Raw genomic sequence first — 16445 nt, 5'->3', positions numbered from 1 at the left:
ATGTGACTTCAGGCCAGAAGAGGGCACCAGATCTCATTACAGATGGTTGTGAGCTACCATGTGGTTGGTCAGGACCTCTGGAAGAGCAAGTCAGTGCTCTTAACCTCTGAGCCATCTCTCCAGCCCTCCTTGGAGACTTTCTTACAAGTTCTTTATAGTTTAGAAAATTGATTGTCATTCCAATACACATTTTAGATTTTTTTTTTTAAATCAATGGTGTTATAGTTGGACATAGTGGTGCATCCTGTAGTGCTAGCCTTTGGGAGGCAGAAGCAGGAGGAGGACCACTGTATGTTTGAGGCCAGCTCAGACTGAGGTCCATCCAGGGCTGCTCAGTGAAATGTCATCTTACAATGAAATAAAACAGGATTTGGAGAGATGACTAAGCTGTTAAGAGAGTACTGACTGCTCTTTTGGAGGATCCGGGTTTGATTCTCAGCACCCACATGGTGGCTCACAACCATCTGTAACTCCAGAGAATCTAATGCTGTCTTCTGAGTTCTGTGGGCACTGCACCAACATGGTGTACAGACATATATTCAGGCAAAACATCCATACATACACAAAATAAATCTCAAAACATGTTTTAAAAAAGGAAAGAAAAGCAAAATGAAATGATTGGGGGCTTAAGTAGAATTATAAATTGTTGCATATTCAGTTTTCAAAAGATTAGATTATGTTAATTATGTTAATTTGCAACATAAGGGTATTTCAAAGAGGTTTCACTTTGTCAAGGTCTGTCAAATGGAAATGAGTAAGAATATGATTTAAGGTTTTATAACTTAGTTTCCCTGACCACTCCTTCCCCCGACGTGGAGGAATAAAGTAACAAGACTGATTCAATATACTAGATCAATTCTTTTAAAATATAAAATATTAGAAGATTGTTTCAATAGTGTTTGTAGACATGTTTCTGTTTCTAATACTAGGTTCTGGAGTGTGGGGTTTGTGAAGATGTCTTCTCTTTGCAAGGAGATAAAGTTCCTCGCCTCCTTCTTTGTGGCCACACAGTCTGTCATGACTGTCTGACTCGCTTGCCTCTGCATGGAAGAGCAATACGTTGCCCGTTTGATCGACAAGTAACAGACCTAGGTAGGAAAATTATTTGTATGAGTGTAAAGTAGAAAATTATTGGTGTAACGCAAATGACAAAGAAAACGGTTTCTTTACACTTGCTTTTTTAGATTAAGTTCCAAGAGCTTTCAGAATTTGAGTTTCTGTTAAGGTCAGTGGGATTCTGACTGTAAGCTAGCCCACTCTTAATTACCAGTGAGAATCTGAGATGTTAACACTAAGAGCTTTAAGAAGTATCAGAAATATGTGCTACCCTTATTCAAACAAATGAGAATACTGCATTTATCACAGATTAAATCCTTTGCCTAAATTCAATAACTGTTTTCTTTAAATATGAATGAGCAGGTAGTCAAAATATATATTAAGTAATTTGAGTTTCAACATACTTCCTTTTTTTTTTTTTTTTTTTTTTGCTTTGTTTTGAGATAGGGTTTCTCTGTGTAGTCCTGGCTGTCCTGGAATTTGCTTGGTAGACCAGACTGGCCTTGAACTTAGAGATCTGTCTGCTTTTTGCTCTCCAGTCTTGGGATTAAAGGTGTGTACCACTATGCCAGCTAGATCCTTGTATACTTCTAAGACTACTTCAGAATCAGTGTTCACATATTTTAAAAATTAATTTTTTTGCATCTATTTGTGTGTGTGTGTGTGTGTGTGTGTGTGTGTGTGTGTGTGTGTGTCCAACTCAGGTGCTCAGGCTTGGCAGCCAGTGCCTTTATCCAAGGATTTATCTCATTGGCCCAGATCTAGAAAGTAGAACATTAGCATGTGAAAAAATATTTTACAGTTTTAAATAAGTTCTTACTTTACTCTGTAAGATAAAAGAATTTTCTCTAAAATACTTTTTAAGGTTGATGTATTTTTTTCAGGACTTTAGCACTACTTAAGACCAGGGCTGGAGGAAGGAGTGAACTGACTCCCGTGAGTGGTCCTCTGCCTGCACACTTGTGTTGCGACACCCTTCTATATAAGTGTGTGCACACATCCACACACAGAAAATAACATAAATATAATAAAAGACAGATATAGTTATACTGCATGTTAAAATTTAAATTATTTATCCACCTCTAAAAGGAAGCAAGGGTGCCTCTATTTTTAGGCTTTAAAATGCTAAGAAACATGGCTTTAACATGTTTCTTAAGGTTTTGGCTGTCTTTCATATAAATAAATATTGTCTATTCTCCAGGAAACTAATGCAAGACAATAATGACATCATATAGATAACATTAACCTACTATGGTGAAAGAGATGTCTGTTTTAAGGTTCATTTAGTTGACTTTTTATTCTGTAAGACAAAATATCATTACCATTTCTTCATATACAACCAGATATGTAGAAATGATAACATTTTGCAAATATAGGCTAGAGCATTTTTCTACTGTTTGGGAGAGCCCTCTACTTTCTCTGTGATACCACAGTGTGAGGGTTGCTACTCCCGGTGTTAAAAGCAGAAGTTTGTGACAGGGAGCACTTAGTCACATCCGAGGTTGAAATCGACTCCTGTCATACCAACATGAGCAATGCCAACTCTTTCTTGAATAAATGTTGTAATGACTGTAACTTGTAGGCATGTTTAATTGTGATTTGTTTGTGGAATACGCTAGTGACTTTCCATTACTAGCTCCAATTTTTTAAAGATCTGTTTGTGTTTGTACCATAGAAATAATATGTGTGTGTATACATACTATATGTTATATATACAAGAATATACTATGTATTTTGTACTGTATATATACACATTATATATATTACAGAAGCTTGAGAAAAATATAGAAGCAGATCATTTGTAATTCCTTCTTCTAGAAGCAAACTGCTCTTATTGTTGATTATCAGTTCCTAATCTGAGCTCTTCTTTGGTCCAATAAGTTGTTACTTCTGATGAGCAATATTTCTGGCTTTCCTCTTTCTGTCCCTGTGGTAAATTATACTTCCCTACCCTCTATAACAGTTAGGTGTGATTGTGGTATTAACTATTGAAATGTGAGTAGAAATATAGTGTCAACTGTCAACTTCAGGTAAAAGTTTTTAAGAGGAGATTGATGATGATTTGAAGTAACACTTCTTTTCTGAAACAGTGAGGTAGTCCATGAGAATGGAGGCTCAGTGCTCCTCAGCATGTACAGTGGGGAACAGAGCCTTTCTTATCTGCCCCAAACCCCAAGAATTTGTAGGAACAACAAAAATCTGTTATTTGAAACCATTAGGAGTATAAAGTTTTTTTATAGTTAGAACAGTGTTAGGTACTCATGGGGGTTTGTGTGTTCCTTGCATAATGACTAAATTTTGGGGAAATTGCCAAGGCCGTATTTTTAAATGGTTGTTTTGAATACTTAAATGCTTATATAAATGGAGTAGATGGACCTCTGTTTGTAAAATTCATGGGACAAGTGGAAACAAGGAGAAAGCCTTGACTAGGGCAGCAAAACTGAAGGAAGCTTACTGTAGTGGTCTGTGGAGGGCACCGAGAAAAGTGGTCACAGAAGTCAAGAGGAGGGTAAAGATAGCCTAGTGTTAAGAAAGGTTTGTTTCTAAAGAAAAAAGATGACAAACAGGAAAGGAGCCTGGTAGACCGTGCCACCATTATCTTTTTATGTTTTTATTTTATTAACAAACACTTACTAGATGGCAATCATGTCAGATAGTATTTGTGCTGTGGAAACTCACTGGATCCTATCTGCTGAATGATGTGGCTGTTATTTGTAGGCTCAAAAAGAGTGGGTGTTTGCAAGTGTATGCATAGATATGCATATGTTCTTATGTGCTCGACCTGGGGTGAAGGAACTGTCTGTCTTCATTTAAACCTTCTGGAACCCTACCTGAGAGGACTCATTCTCTTACTTCGTTGTGAGGCTCTATGAGGTGTCGTTTTTTTTAAAAATTATTTTTATTTTATGTATATGGCTATTTTGCATGCATCTGTGTATCTAATGCCTCCGGAAGCCTGAAAAGGGTGTTAGGCTTCTCAGAACTGGAGTTACAGACAGTTGTGAGCCATCATGTGGGTATTAGAAGTCAAATCTGGATCCTTTGTAAAAGGCAGTCAGTGCTCTTAACCACTGAGCCATCTCACCAGCCCCCACTGTGAGGGATTTATGTAATCATTGACTGTCACAGGTTTAAAAAAAAAAGTGGGAAATCTTTAGTTCTTCTAGTTGTAATTTACTTCAAAATGATTTTTTTTTATGTCCATATTTAATAAGGAATTTATAAATGTGAATTGTAGCTTGTTTTTGTGGTCATGAAATACATTTAATTCATTGTAAACAGTTTATTCCTGTCCCCCCAACCTGTGTGTGTGTGTGTAAGTGTAAGTACTGTGGACTGAACCTAGGGCCCTGCACATGCTAAGTACACACTCTGCCATTGAGTTAAACTCCTTTCCACTGTAATATCTTTAAAAAGAAATAGAGTAAAACACAGCAGTATCTTGCACACTGCTATAAAAGTATTAGTTTGTCAAGTTTTTAAAAAAATCTACTCATGTTTATGTGTATAGTGGTCATACTTGTACATGTGTTTATATGTGGGAGTGTTGGTGAATATGTATCTGCCTGTATGTAGATGATCGAGGTTGATGTCGAGAATCTTTAGGAACCGTCCAGTATTGCTAGTCTTGCTACTGTTTGCTCCAGGGATCCATCTTTACCTTTTGATGCTAGAATGACAAGTGAGCACCATACCCAGCTGCATTATGTGGCTTTATGGCAGCAGAGCTCTCCTGACACTTGACAGCAAGCACTGCGATCACTGAGCTATCTCCCCAGCCCCAGTGCCTGACGCTGTTTTCTGGTGTGTGCGTGTTGCCTGGATTGTGATAGAAAATGCATTTCTTAGTGTACGTAGCGGTAAAAATATTTGAAAAATATTAAAATACTTGTTTTAATTTGTATAGTAAAAGTAAAAAAAAGATTTGTAAGGTATGTGTCTGGTTGTGCTGAAGGTGTCTTTGGTAATATTAACAAGCACTTGTCTTGGCAACTTTTAGACATAATTAATGACTTACTTAAACTATATGTGTTAGTAATTACTCTTAAGAATTGAGGTAAGCTGACTAAAATTCCATTTTGTTACATTAACTTTTATTTTCATGTTTTTCCTAGGAGATTCAGGTGTCTGGGGGTTGAAAAAAAACTTTGCTTTACTGGAGCTTTTAGAGCGATTACAAAATGGACATATTGGTCAGTATGGATCTGCCGAGGAAGCCATTGGGATATCTGGAGAGGTACTGATGGGACTTGTTGAAATATTTATTATAAGATAAATTTTTTATCCTAAAATATTTTCTGATATTAGCACAATATTACCTTGTTTGCTTTATCTGTGATAGAAACATAGCTTTTACTCTATTACAGTTCTGATGTCAGTACTATTCTCAAAAATAAAACAGAAACTAAATTTGTTGAAGTTCTGTGTCTAATCTGCTTTATGAGTAAACTCTTTCCTTATCATAATTCAGTTATTTCTAAGGAAAGCCTTTAAGATAGAAGATTATAAGAGAGTAAGAGGAATGTTTAATCTATATTAGTACAGGAAATGTGAAACTGAACCTCAGTAGCAAAGTACAAGAAAAGATAGACCCACTTTGTGAGAGGCTTTTCCGTTTAGACATGAACTAACTTAAATGTAACAGTGGAATCTGAGGAGCTTGCTACTACTACTAAATATTTTTTCGAAACAATAAGAAAAATGTTAAACAATATGCTTGCTGTTCATTTTCCTGACAGGCAGATGTCTGGTAAATATTGCCAAAACTATTTACAGTGTGACAGCACATTATTAACATTTCAAGAGTTGTCTGCACAGCTTACTTAACAAATGATAGATTTCTCTATGAAGGGTATTTGCAGTAAATAACTTGGTAATGGTGTTAGTTGTGGACTTTAAAAACTGTGTTTTTGATTCAAGGGGAAAAAACCCAATAGATTGATTGCAAATTTCCTTTGGTGATTTCTTTCTGTTAAAATGAATTAGAAAAATAATTTTCAAATTGAAATGTTCTCATTTATAAAACCATTGCAGTTCTTTCATATGTTGCATCTTTTACCTTTATTTTAAAATCATATTATGTACTGTTAACCTTATAAATTATTTGTAAGGCCTACAAAACAGAAGACATGAATATATTATAATACAAATGCATATTTATCATTGCAAAATAAATTGTTTCAACCTTTGGATCTTTTTTAAACTTAATTTGACAATAAATGATACCATTTGTGTACTGTCTAATTTTTATTTCTGGAAAAATACACTAAATCTCCCTTGCGAATTACAGCCTTTTAATATAATACAGAAGTTTTCAAAGCATTTCTCATCATCTGAAAGATGATTTTTACACACTTCTAGTGCATTTTATAAAGACTTTGGTATGGTTCAATGCAGAATACTTGCTTACCATAGTTGCAGCCTTGTATTTGAGCCCCAGGACCACAAATAGACATAAGAAATGCTTTTTGTTACTTTAAGAACTTAACAATAATATTTAGCAGTTGACATGGAGCTTATTATTTCTGAATATGTGGTTTTCAGTCATGATTGTAATCCATTCACCTGTGGAGCTATTGGCAAGTACTTGTGTATATTTGGGAAAAAAATACATGCAATTCAGCTCTCAAAATCTATTGAGATCAGAATTTTCCATCTTGAGCCAAGAGTGTCTTTTGTTTTCAAAGTTTCCACAGCTAATTCCATACCTTAGTATGAGGTTATTTTACATCATGGTGCTGATTTTCTTTTTATGCATCCTCAAGACAGGTAACTGAAGCAATGGGAATTTAAGTCTTCCTAACAAATTAGTAATGTTTCCGTGGTTCTATTTCTTTTGAAGGTTTGATGGAAGAGATCTTTGCACTAACTGTGAATCTATGAGATGTTTTTGTATGTAGTTCCATGGCAGAGCATTTGCCTGGCATTTATCAGGTTCTAGTTCAATGCCCAGCACTGGGGGGGGGGGGGGGAGACTGTTCATGAGAATGAATTTATTCTTGCCCCAGAATCATAACCCATGTTGATAATTAGTCTCAGAGATAGCTTCTTACCTTCCTGAAAAAAAAATTTTTTTTTAGATGGGTAGGTAGCATGTGGCCTTTATACTTACCACTATATTTTCATTATTAAATAACATTTCTGGGAGGCTATTGATGCATGTACTGGGTCCAACAGACCAAACCAATATAGAGTTTAAGTATAGTTTAGTTAATGGAAGAAGCTGAACTTTGGTTGGTTAATGACATCCTTGTGACCAACTAAGCTTTTTCCAGCTGACTAGTTATTAAGCTGCAGCTGGTTGTTATCTGTTTCTTCCTTCTGTTATGTGTTTGGTTGCATCATGGATTAAAGTTTCCAGAACTTCTTCTAGCTAGCTCTAGAAGCCACTTATTTTGAGGACCATTTTATTTTCCTTACTTTGGTTTTCTTTGTTTAATTCCTTAGTTCTTTGTTTCTATTTGGAATGATTGACTTAACAAATTTCCTTTTTTAATATCATGTATAAGCCTGGTAAAGTTAAATAGAAAAGGTTGTGGGGTTTTGTAGTTCAAAATTTGCCACATTCAGTTTTAAGGCATTAATTTTTTGTTTATCAGAGCATCATCCGCTGTGATGAAGATGAAGCTCACGTTGCATCTGTATATTGCACTGTGTGTGCAACTCACTTGTGCTCAGAGTGTTCTCAAGTTACTCATTCTACAAAGACTTTAGCAAAGCATAGGCGAGTGCCTCTAGCTGATAAACCTCATGAGAAAACCATGTGCTCTCAGCACCAGGTGCATGCCATTGAGTTTGTTTGCTTGGAAGAAGGTTGTCAAACTAGCCCGCTCATGTGCTGTGTCTGCAAAGAATATGGAAAACACCAAGGTCACAAGGTACGAATTTAATTCAGTTGGATGACTAGCTATTTTACCAGACTACCATTTGTTTTTGTTGACTTGTTTATTTATTTGAAGACAGACCTGGTGAAAGTTAAGTGATTAATGAGTTAGTCTCAGTAGCATGAAAAACACTGAGGATTTTGGTTTCTGAATAGTATAATTTCAGAGAGGCTTCATGAGTATTTCCAGCAGGAGACAAAAAGTCTCATTTCTGTCTGCTTGTTTTTACAATACTGTACAGCTTAGATAATACTTATATCTATTGATAACTCTTACGATATAATTATGGATGAACTCTTGGTTTCTTATATAACAGTACATGTACTTCCAACTTGTTTTATTTCTTTGTAATATAGATCTCTTAAAAAGGGGTAAAAATAAATTAGTATTTTTTTTGTCTTCTAATCTTGTACTTGTTTGAAATGTTTTACAAAAGCCACTTGTGGCTGATGTTCATTTATATTAAAAGGGATTTAAGTAGTTTTTGTAAATCAGCAGACACCACTCACCACTATGAATTCTTTCCTATAATTGTGTTGTATTTACAGCATTCAGTCCTGGAACCAGAAGCTAACCAGATCCGAGCATCAATTTTAGATATGGCTCACTGCATACGGACCTTCACTGAAGAAATCTCAGATTATTCCAGAAAATTAGTTGGAATTGTTCAGCACATTGAAGGAGGCGAACAAATAGTGGAGGATGGGATTGGAATGGCTCACACAGAACATGTATGGATTCTTTCTTCCCTCTTTATCATCTTAACCTTCTCATTCTTACGTTTGCACCTTCTAATAATTAGTGCACAGTTACAATGTGCTAGTACTACACTGGATCCTACACATAAGTTTTTGAAAATGTTTTTGTATTCATGGTATTTATCATCTATCATATAGATGTTTCTATCAAACTATCATATAGATAGTTTCAAGTTTGATAATTATTTTGTGTTGTGGATAGGGAAGTACAGTATACTTGGTAGTATGTAAGATGTATAACACATCATATAGTTCATGGAAGGCTTCCTAGAAGTGATGTTTCAACTGAGAATTGAGGGAATTCAGTTAAAAGAAGAGTGGGTCGGGAGTCAGTTATCCCATGAAGAGAAGAATGCACCTAAGTAATTGTAAGTAAGGGCTGGATGGATTGTGGGTTCCTCAAGAAGTTCACTATGTGTGCAGCTTTGAGCTGGGTCTGACAAGAAGAAAATTTGAAGAGTTAAAGGCTAAGTCATGCTGGAATCTATTAGTCATGCTGAGGAATTTAGAACTTCAGCTTAAGAGCAGTATGAGCCATTAAACTATTGACATAGGAATGAAATAATCACATTTACATTAAGAATGCTACTGTTAAATGTAGAAAGTGAGTTAGAAGAACAGTAGCAATGGAAGCAGGAAGATCTATTAAGACACTGTTGAAATCATCTAGTTGAGAGATATTTATGTCCTGTAATTCTGGAGTAGCCGTAAAAAGGGTGGAGTTGAGATTGTAAAGGATAGTTAAGTCTTGGCAATTTGTTGTCAGTATTGATTGGTGGGTGATTTGATTGGTCAGGAAATTAAGAGATGTTTGAAGGCTGTTTGCATAATCAGATGAGAAGTTATATTGTGTGGACCAGTTTGCTGGAGGTGGTAGTAGTAAAGCATGACTGGATTCTGGAATATTGTGAAGTCAGCAGCATTTGCCGAGACTAATTACAGAATATGAAAAAGATGTTAAGAATGAATTGTTTCTTCTTTTTTCTTTCTGTCCTCTTTCTTTTCTCTTTTTAGCTTTAACCTGGATGAAGTTACCATTTACTGAAATTAGATTTGTAGATGGTGACAACTGGAGATTAGGTTCCATTTTGCTACAGATACTATTTATTTATTTATTTATTTATTCATTCATTCATTCATTCATTCATTCATTCATTCATTCATTCATTCATTCAGTTTTTCAAGACAGGGTTTCTCTGTGTAGTTTTGGAGCCTGTTGTGGAATTCACTTGGTAGACCAGGCTGGCCTCGAACTCACAGAGATCCACCTGGCTCTGCCTCCGAGTGCTGGGATTAAAGGTGTGCGCACTGCTGCTTGGCATTGACATTTTTTTTTAAGTTATAGGAAGAACCAGGTAGATTGCTCAGTTGTTTTGTTTGTTTTTTGAGACAGGGTCCCACTATGTAGGCCTCACTGGCCCGGAACTTACTCTGTAGACCAGGCTGGCTTTGAACTCACAGAGATTGCCTACCTCTGTCGCCCGAGTGCTGGGATTAAAGGCCTGTGCCATTCATGCCTGGCCACCTTGTATCTTTTTTTTCTGTTTTTAGGTTTTTCAAGACAGGGTTTCCCTGTGTAGTTTTGGAGCCTGTTGTGGAACTCACACTGTAGACCAGGCTGGCCTCGAACTCACAGAGATCTGCCTGCCTCTGCCTCCCGAGTGCTGGGATTAAAGGTGTGTGCCACCACCGCCCGGCAAATTTTGATATTTTACATATAAAATATTTAAGGTTTTAATTGTTTAAAATTTATTCTTGTCTTCGTAGGTCCCAGGTACTGCAGAGAATGCCCGATCATGTGTCCGAGCTTATTTTTCTGATTTACATGAAACTCTTTGTCGTCAAGAAGAAATGGCTCTGAGTGTTGTTGATGCTCATGTTCGAGAAAAGCTGATTTGGCTCAGGCAGCAACAAGAGGATATGACTATTCTCTTGTCCCAGGTTTCAACAGCCTGTCTCCATTGTGAAAAGACTTTGCAGCAGGTAGGTACTTCATTTGTGGCTAGGCTATACTTTTAATGTTAACTGCACAATTATCAGAGATAGGCTTTTCTCTTTCATAATTTAGTGACTGGGCTCAACTGAATGTATTAGCATTGCTCTTAGGACATAGCCTCTAACTTCAAATTGTTCCAGTAACCGTATTAATGACCTCCTGTTCATGCGCTGTTCCTGCCATAAAGCTGTTGATTTCGGGACTCCTGTAATGTCATTCTTCAATCATGCCCAGCTCATTTGCCTTTCTTTATCACACATGTTTTGTCTTTTGATGTGGAGTATATTCTTTTCTTTCAGTGGAAAGCTTTCTTCTTCAAGGTGTACCTCAAATGTTTACTCTTGGAAGCTTTAATTCATTACTCAGTTTGCAGATGATTTCCTTTTCTTAATAAGTGAGATTCAAGGTTGTTCTAGTAAAAATGTCACAAGTGGGAGATATAGGGGTAATTATTGCCCTAGGAATTTTTGAAAATCTGCAGTCTATCTTTTTTTTACTGATGTTCTGCTAATAATTGTGCTGATTTCAAATTATAGCTTAAAATGTGAGCTGGGTGTGTTGGTGAACACCTTTAATCCTAGCACTCGGGAGGTAAAGGCAGAGGCAGGCAGATCTCTGTGAGTTTGAGACCAGCCAGGTCTACAAATCGAGTTCAGGACAGCCAGGGCTGTTATACAGAGAAACCCTGTCTCGGGGATAAAAAACAACAACAAAAACCAATAAATAAATAAATAAATAAATAAAAAAAACCCAACAACTTACCATGCTGAGATTATTTTTCTCTTACCTGTCTCATTGGACTTAAAGTGTGGCCAGCCCACAGGCTCCTGTTAGTCTTGTTGTTGAGCCCTTGTCATACTGACTTGTAAGAGTGGGTGTGTGTCCTAGCTTGTTCTCTGTTGCTATGGAAAATGCTGACAGAAACCATTTGGGGGCTAGAAAAAGGGTTTCTTCATCTTACAGGTAACAGTCCATCAATGAGGGGAGCCAGGAAGGAAGGTGGAGACAGGAATTGAAGCAGACACTGTGGAGGAATGCTACTCAATGTGTTGCTTCCCTTGGCTTGCTTAGTTAACTTTTTTACATAGCTGAGATCCACCTGCCCAGGGGTGGCACCACCTACTGTGGACTGGGCCCTCCATTGTCAATTAGCAGTCCAGAAAATGCCCCCCAGACTTGCCCATGGCCAAGCCAATGGAAGCAATTCCTCAGTTGAGGTTCCCTTTTCCTATTTATGTCAAGTTCATGACCAGATTTCCGTGACAGTGTACGTGCCATTTATGATGTCTTTTAATTCTTGTTTTACTCTTCTAAAATCTAGTATTGCTACTGGGGCTAGAACCGTGTAAGTATCTGTATTGTCTCCTAGCTCCATCTTGGACACTTTTAATAGGGAGCAAGAGAGGAAAGCTGGAAGTCAGGAAGCAACTTGCTATGGTTTACTCTTGGCTTGGGGTTCTTGTGACTCTCAGTCCTCATAGGAGGAGATGAAGTTTTAAAAAGCTCATGGGGTCCTTTTTACAGGTTTCTTACTACATTTTCACTGCACACATGTGGTGCATGGACAAATATGCAGGCAAAACACTCATGAACATAAAGTTTTCTTTTTAATTTTCCCCACTTCAGATATTTGTCATTTAATTCTTGGTCATGTTAATGCTAAATGTTCTAAATGTGAAGTTATTAATAGACGTATACAAATAAAAATTTGAAAATAAAAAAAAGGTTTATGTAACTGGGTGAGGTGGTACACTCCTTTATTCTAGCACTAGGGAGGCCTAGGCAGGTTGATTTCTTTGAGTTTAAGACTGGCCTAGTCTACAAAATAAATTACAGACCAGCCAGAGTTATCCAGGAAAACTCTGCCTCAAAAATAATAATAAAAGAGTTTAGGTATGTATGTGTGCACACACACCTGTATTGTGAAAGTATCTAAGTATGCCCAGATGTACATACATAGGAAGGCCACAGGACAACCTTAAGTGTCATCCTAAGCAGTGCTGTGTACCTCCTTTTACCTATGTATGGTCTTCCTGGGCCTTAGGGACCCTCCTCTCTCTGACTCCTGTTGTGTGTAGTCTGAAAAATTATTTACAACAGCCATAGCTTCCGTTTTGAATGAGTGAAGTGAATTTCAAACCAAAGTAAAAGGACAAATAGTAAGTGATGATAGGCGGATGATGATAGAAAGATGGATAGGTGGGTATAGATAGACAGATTGGAAGGTAGAGGGGGGAGGGGGAGAGAGAACAAGGAAAACATCAGATTGGGTGCTCAAAACATGCAGCAGACACTGACTGGGGAAGCCCCTCTAAGGCAACCAGGTAGAGGCTCTGGTAGAGCAGATTGTTCCCTCAGATGAAGTTTTCAGAAAAAAACAAATAACAGTAGAAACGTAGCCTGGTCAAACTGAGCATTTAGAAATACTCAGCAGAAACTGACTAGGGAAGCTCCAGTCAGGTAGCCAGCTGGAGTTCTTGGTGGAATTCCAGGCAGAGCAGGGCCTTGAGTGAGGCTTCCAAGTACAAGAACAAATAGCCACAGGTGGAAATAACATCATCAAATAGGTGCTCACAAGATCCAGCAGAAATCAACTGGAGAAGTTGAGGAAGCCAGCTGAAGTTCTCAATTGAGCTTTCTCTCCATGGATGAGCTTCCTGTGGCTGAACTTCATACTCTCTTTCTGACTGTAGGCCCTTTTATATCATGGGATAAACAAGCAGTAGTAACGTATGTTCAAAATGATTTGTCTTCTAGCTGTTTCTAAGGACATGATGTGTGCTGGCTACTTTTATGCTAACTTGACACAGGTTAGAGTGATTTTGGGAGAGGGAATGGCAGTTGAGGAAATGCCCCCACTGGAGTGGCCTTAGGGATGGACTGTGATGTGAAACTGTAAGCCGAAACAAACCCTCCCTACGTTTCTTTTGTTATGTTGTTTTATCACTGCAATAGAAACCTACCTAAGATGTGATGTTTTTATTCTTGATCTCTTTCTTGTCACAGAGTTAAGGTGCCATCCCATAACCAGACAAGGGGTTTGGAGGATACTTAACATAAACATACTTGGCTCTAAAGTAGGGAAGCAACCCCAGTTCCTGAGCCAGGTTCTCAGTGAGCTCAAACAACACATGAGTTTACCAATGTAATGTACCTTACACCTCTCCAGCACTATAAGCAAGTGCCGTTGTGCCTGGCTTTTTACTTGGGTTCTGGGGATTGAATTTAAAGTTCTGATGCTTGTGAGGCAAGGCTTTTTACCAACTGAACTGTGGCTCCGTAGCTTCTAAATTTTACTTTTAATACTGTAATGTTAAATGGGCTTTATTAAAAGTTGATGAAGTCTCCATTTTTAAAAAGGAAAACTTTATGGGAAATACCATCTTCTTTTCTAGGATGATTGCAGAGTTGTCTTGGCAAAACAAGAGATTACAAGATTATTAGAAACACTGCAGAAACAGCAGCAGCAGTTTACAGAGGTTGCAGATCACATTCAGTTGGATGCCAGTATCCCAGTAACTTTTACAAAGGTGATGTACTGCCCTTTTTGTTTGTTTGTTTGTTTGTTTGTTTTCAGAGACAGGAAAACCCTCTGTGTAGCTTTGGAGCCTGTCCTGGAACTTTCTCTTGTAGACCAGGCTGGCCTCGAACTCACAGAAACCTACCTGTCTCTGCCTCCCAAGTGTTGGGACTAAAGGTGTGCGCCACCACTGCTGGGCCTTACTGCCCTTACTTTTACCTATGCTTTTTACAAATTTAAGTATCATGAAATGTAAATCACCTTGAAGAGAACACTAGGAAATTCACGAGTTGTAAAATTTCAATAAAAAATTTAATCAGTGGGAAATAGAAACAAGTGAGACTAAATCTCTCTTCTTATTTCCCAGTTTAAATAAGAATTTTGGAGATGTACCCAAAACATTTAGTAATTTTACATTTTTAATACTTATTATCAGGTATCCAGCTAATGTTCACATTTCTCAGGTTTTTTCCAAAGTAAAAAAAAAATTTTTGAGACAGTATCACATAGCAGATGACCTTGAATTTTCTTTGTAGCTGAGGTTAGTCTGAACTTGGTCTGCTTCCCAATTGCTGGTATTATGGGTATGCACCACCATGCCCGGCTTCCAATCAAATTTTTAGTCGTTTCTGTTTTGAGAGAGAGACTCCAAACCAAGGCCCATAAATGGTTGAAGTATTTGTCTGTTTTTATAATGGGTTCTGTCTGAACTCTATTTTGTTTCCTATATTTAGTAATAATTAAAAAATTAATTTTGTTATATAATTATGCAAAATGTTTACATAATTGAAAGTCAAATCTGCAGTGCAGAGTTCATTCAGAAAAGACTTCTGCCCCTGGCCCCTAACAGAGTTCATTCAGTACAGAGGCCCCTAACAGAGTTCATTCAGAAAAGATTTCTCCCCCTGGCCCCTAACAGAGTTCATTCAGTACAGAGGCCCCTAACAGAGTTCATTCAGAAAAGACTTCTGCCCCTGGCCCCTAACAGAGTTTATTCAGTAAAGACTTCTGCCCCTGGTCCCTAACTCTCTTCACTCTGTTCACTATACAAAACCATTTAGAGTTTTTCTTAATTTTATTCATCAGAATTAGAGAAAAATGTTGATGCTTTATGTACTTTCACTAGTTTTAAAGGTGAAATGCCTTTCTTTTTATTCAAGTGTATGTAGCTGGAGTTTTCCTGCCTTGCCCACAGTCAGACAAATCTTTGTCACCCGCCAGTCCACAGCCGCTCAGACCAACAAGTAAACACAGAGACTTATATGCTTACAAACTGTATGCCATGCAGCTTCTTGCTAACTGTTCTTTTATCTTAAATTAACCATTTCCATAAATCTATACCTTGCACGTGGCTGTGCTTACCGCGTCTTCACATGCTGCTGTCATGCGCGGCTGCAGTGTCTCTCCGCCTCAGCCTTCTGCTTCCCACAATTCTCCTCTCTCCTTGTCCATCTACTTCCTGCCTGGCCACTGGCCAACCAGTGTTTTATTTATTGACCAATCAGAGCAATTTGACATACAGACCGTCCCACAGCAAGTGTACACCCTGAAGATCACTACATAACAATTTATATGACTGTTTTTATGTTTTCAGATAAATGTTTTAAGTACCATGATCTAACTATGTCCAAAATGTATAACATAAGACTTACCATCTTACCTATTTATGTTTGGTGTGAGAGTGTGTGCAGATGAAGATGTTGGGTGCCTTGCTTTTATGATTCTTTGCTTTGTTCCCTTTAGACAGGGCCTTTCACTGAACCTGGGGCTAGACTGGTAGACAAGAAGCCACAGTGATCCTCCCATCTCTGTCTTCCACATCCTTACTTTTATGTGGTTGCCAGGGACTAAAATTCAGTTCGCCAAGCAAGCACTCTTACCACTTACACTGAGCCACTGCCCTAGTCCTGACCTTACTTCTAAGAGGACAGTGTAGTGCCGTTAAGTATATTCACATTGTTATAAAACAGAACCTTTTTATCTTTAAACCTGACAGTCATACTTTAAGGAACTTCTGTTGGATCCCTGCTAACCACCGTTCTCCTGTCTCTGCTGTGAATTTGAATGGCTTACACACCTCATCTAACTGGAACAATTACAGTATGTCCTTTTTTTCTGACAGGCCTTTTTTCAAGCTTAACATACCCTCCGGAAAGTTCATGTTCTAGTATGTAAAGGATTACATTTCTTTTTAAGACTGAGGGATGTTTCTCTGTTTTCATACATCTTAT

General features: G+C 37.6%; 1 protein-coding gene across 2 annotated transcripts in view; it reads left to right on the top strand.

Annotated features, from left to right (window-relative positions):
* Positions 1-16445, top strand: part of Trim23 (tripartite motif containing 23) — a 31579-nt gene that overhangs the window by 3448 nt on the left and 11686 nt on the right. The window contains exons 2-7 of one of the 2 annotated variants that reach the window (XM_028883873.2): positions 930-1092; positions 5172-5293; positions 7656-7934; positions 8489-8671; positions 10466-10681; positions 14090-14224. In XM_028883873.2, coding sequence (XP_028739706.1) covers positions 930-1092; positions 5172-5293; positions 7656-7934; positions 8489-8671; positions 10466-10681; positions 14090-14224 — 1098 coding nt within the window. The remainder of the gene's footprint in view (positions 1-929; positions 1093-5171; positions 5294-7655; positions 7935-8488; positions 8672-10465; positions 10682-14089; positions 14225-16445) is intronic. The other variant, XM_037209451.1, reaches the window with a different exon arrangement.

This window comes from Peromyscus leucopus, chromosome 11, assembly GCF_004664715.2.
Source record: "Peromyscus leucopus breed LL Stock chromosome 11, UCI_PerLeu_2.1, whole genome shotgun sequence".
NCBI classification, from domain to species: Eukaryota; Metazoa; Chordata; class Mammalia; order Rodentia; family Cricetidae; genus Peromyscus; species Peromyscus leucopus.
The sequence above is the reverse complement of the archived record's forward strand: the minus strand, read 5'-3'. Positions and strand labels throughout refer to the sequence as shown.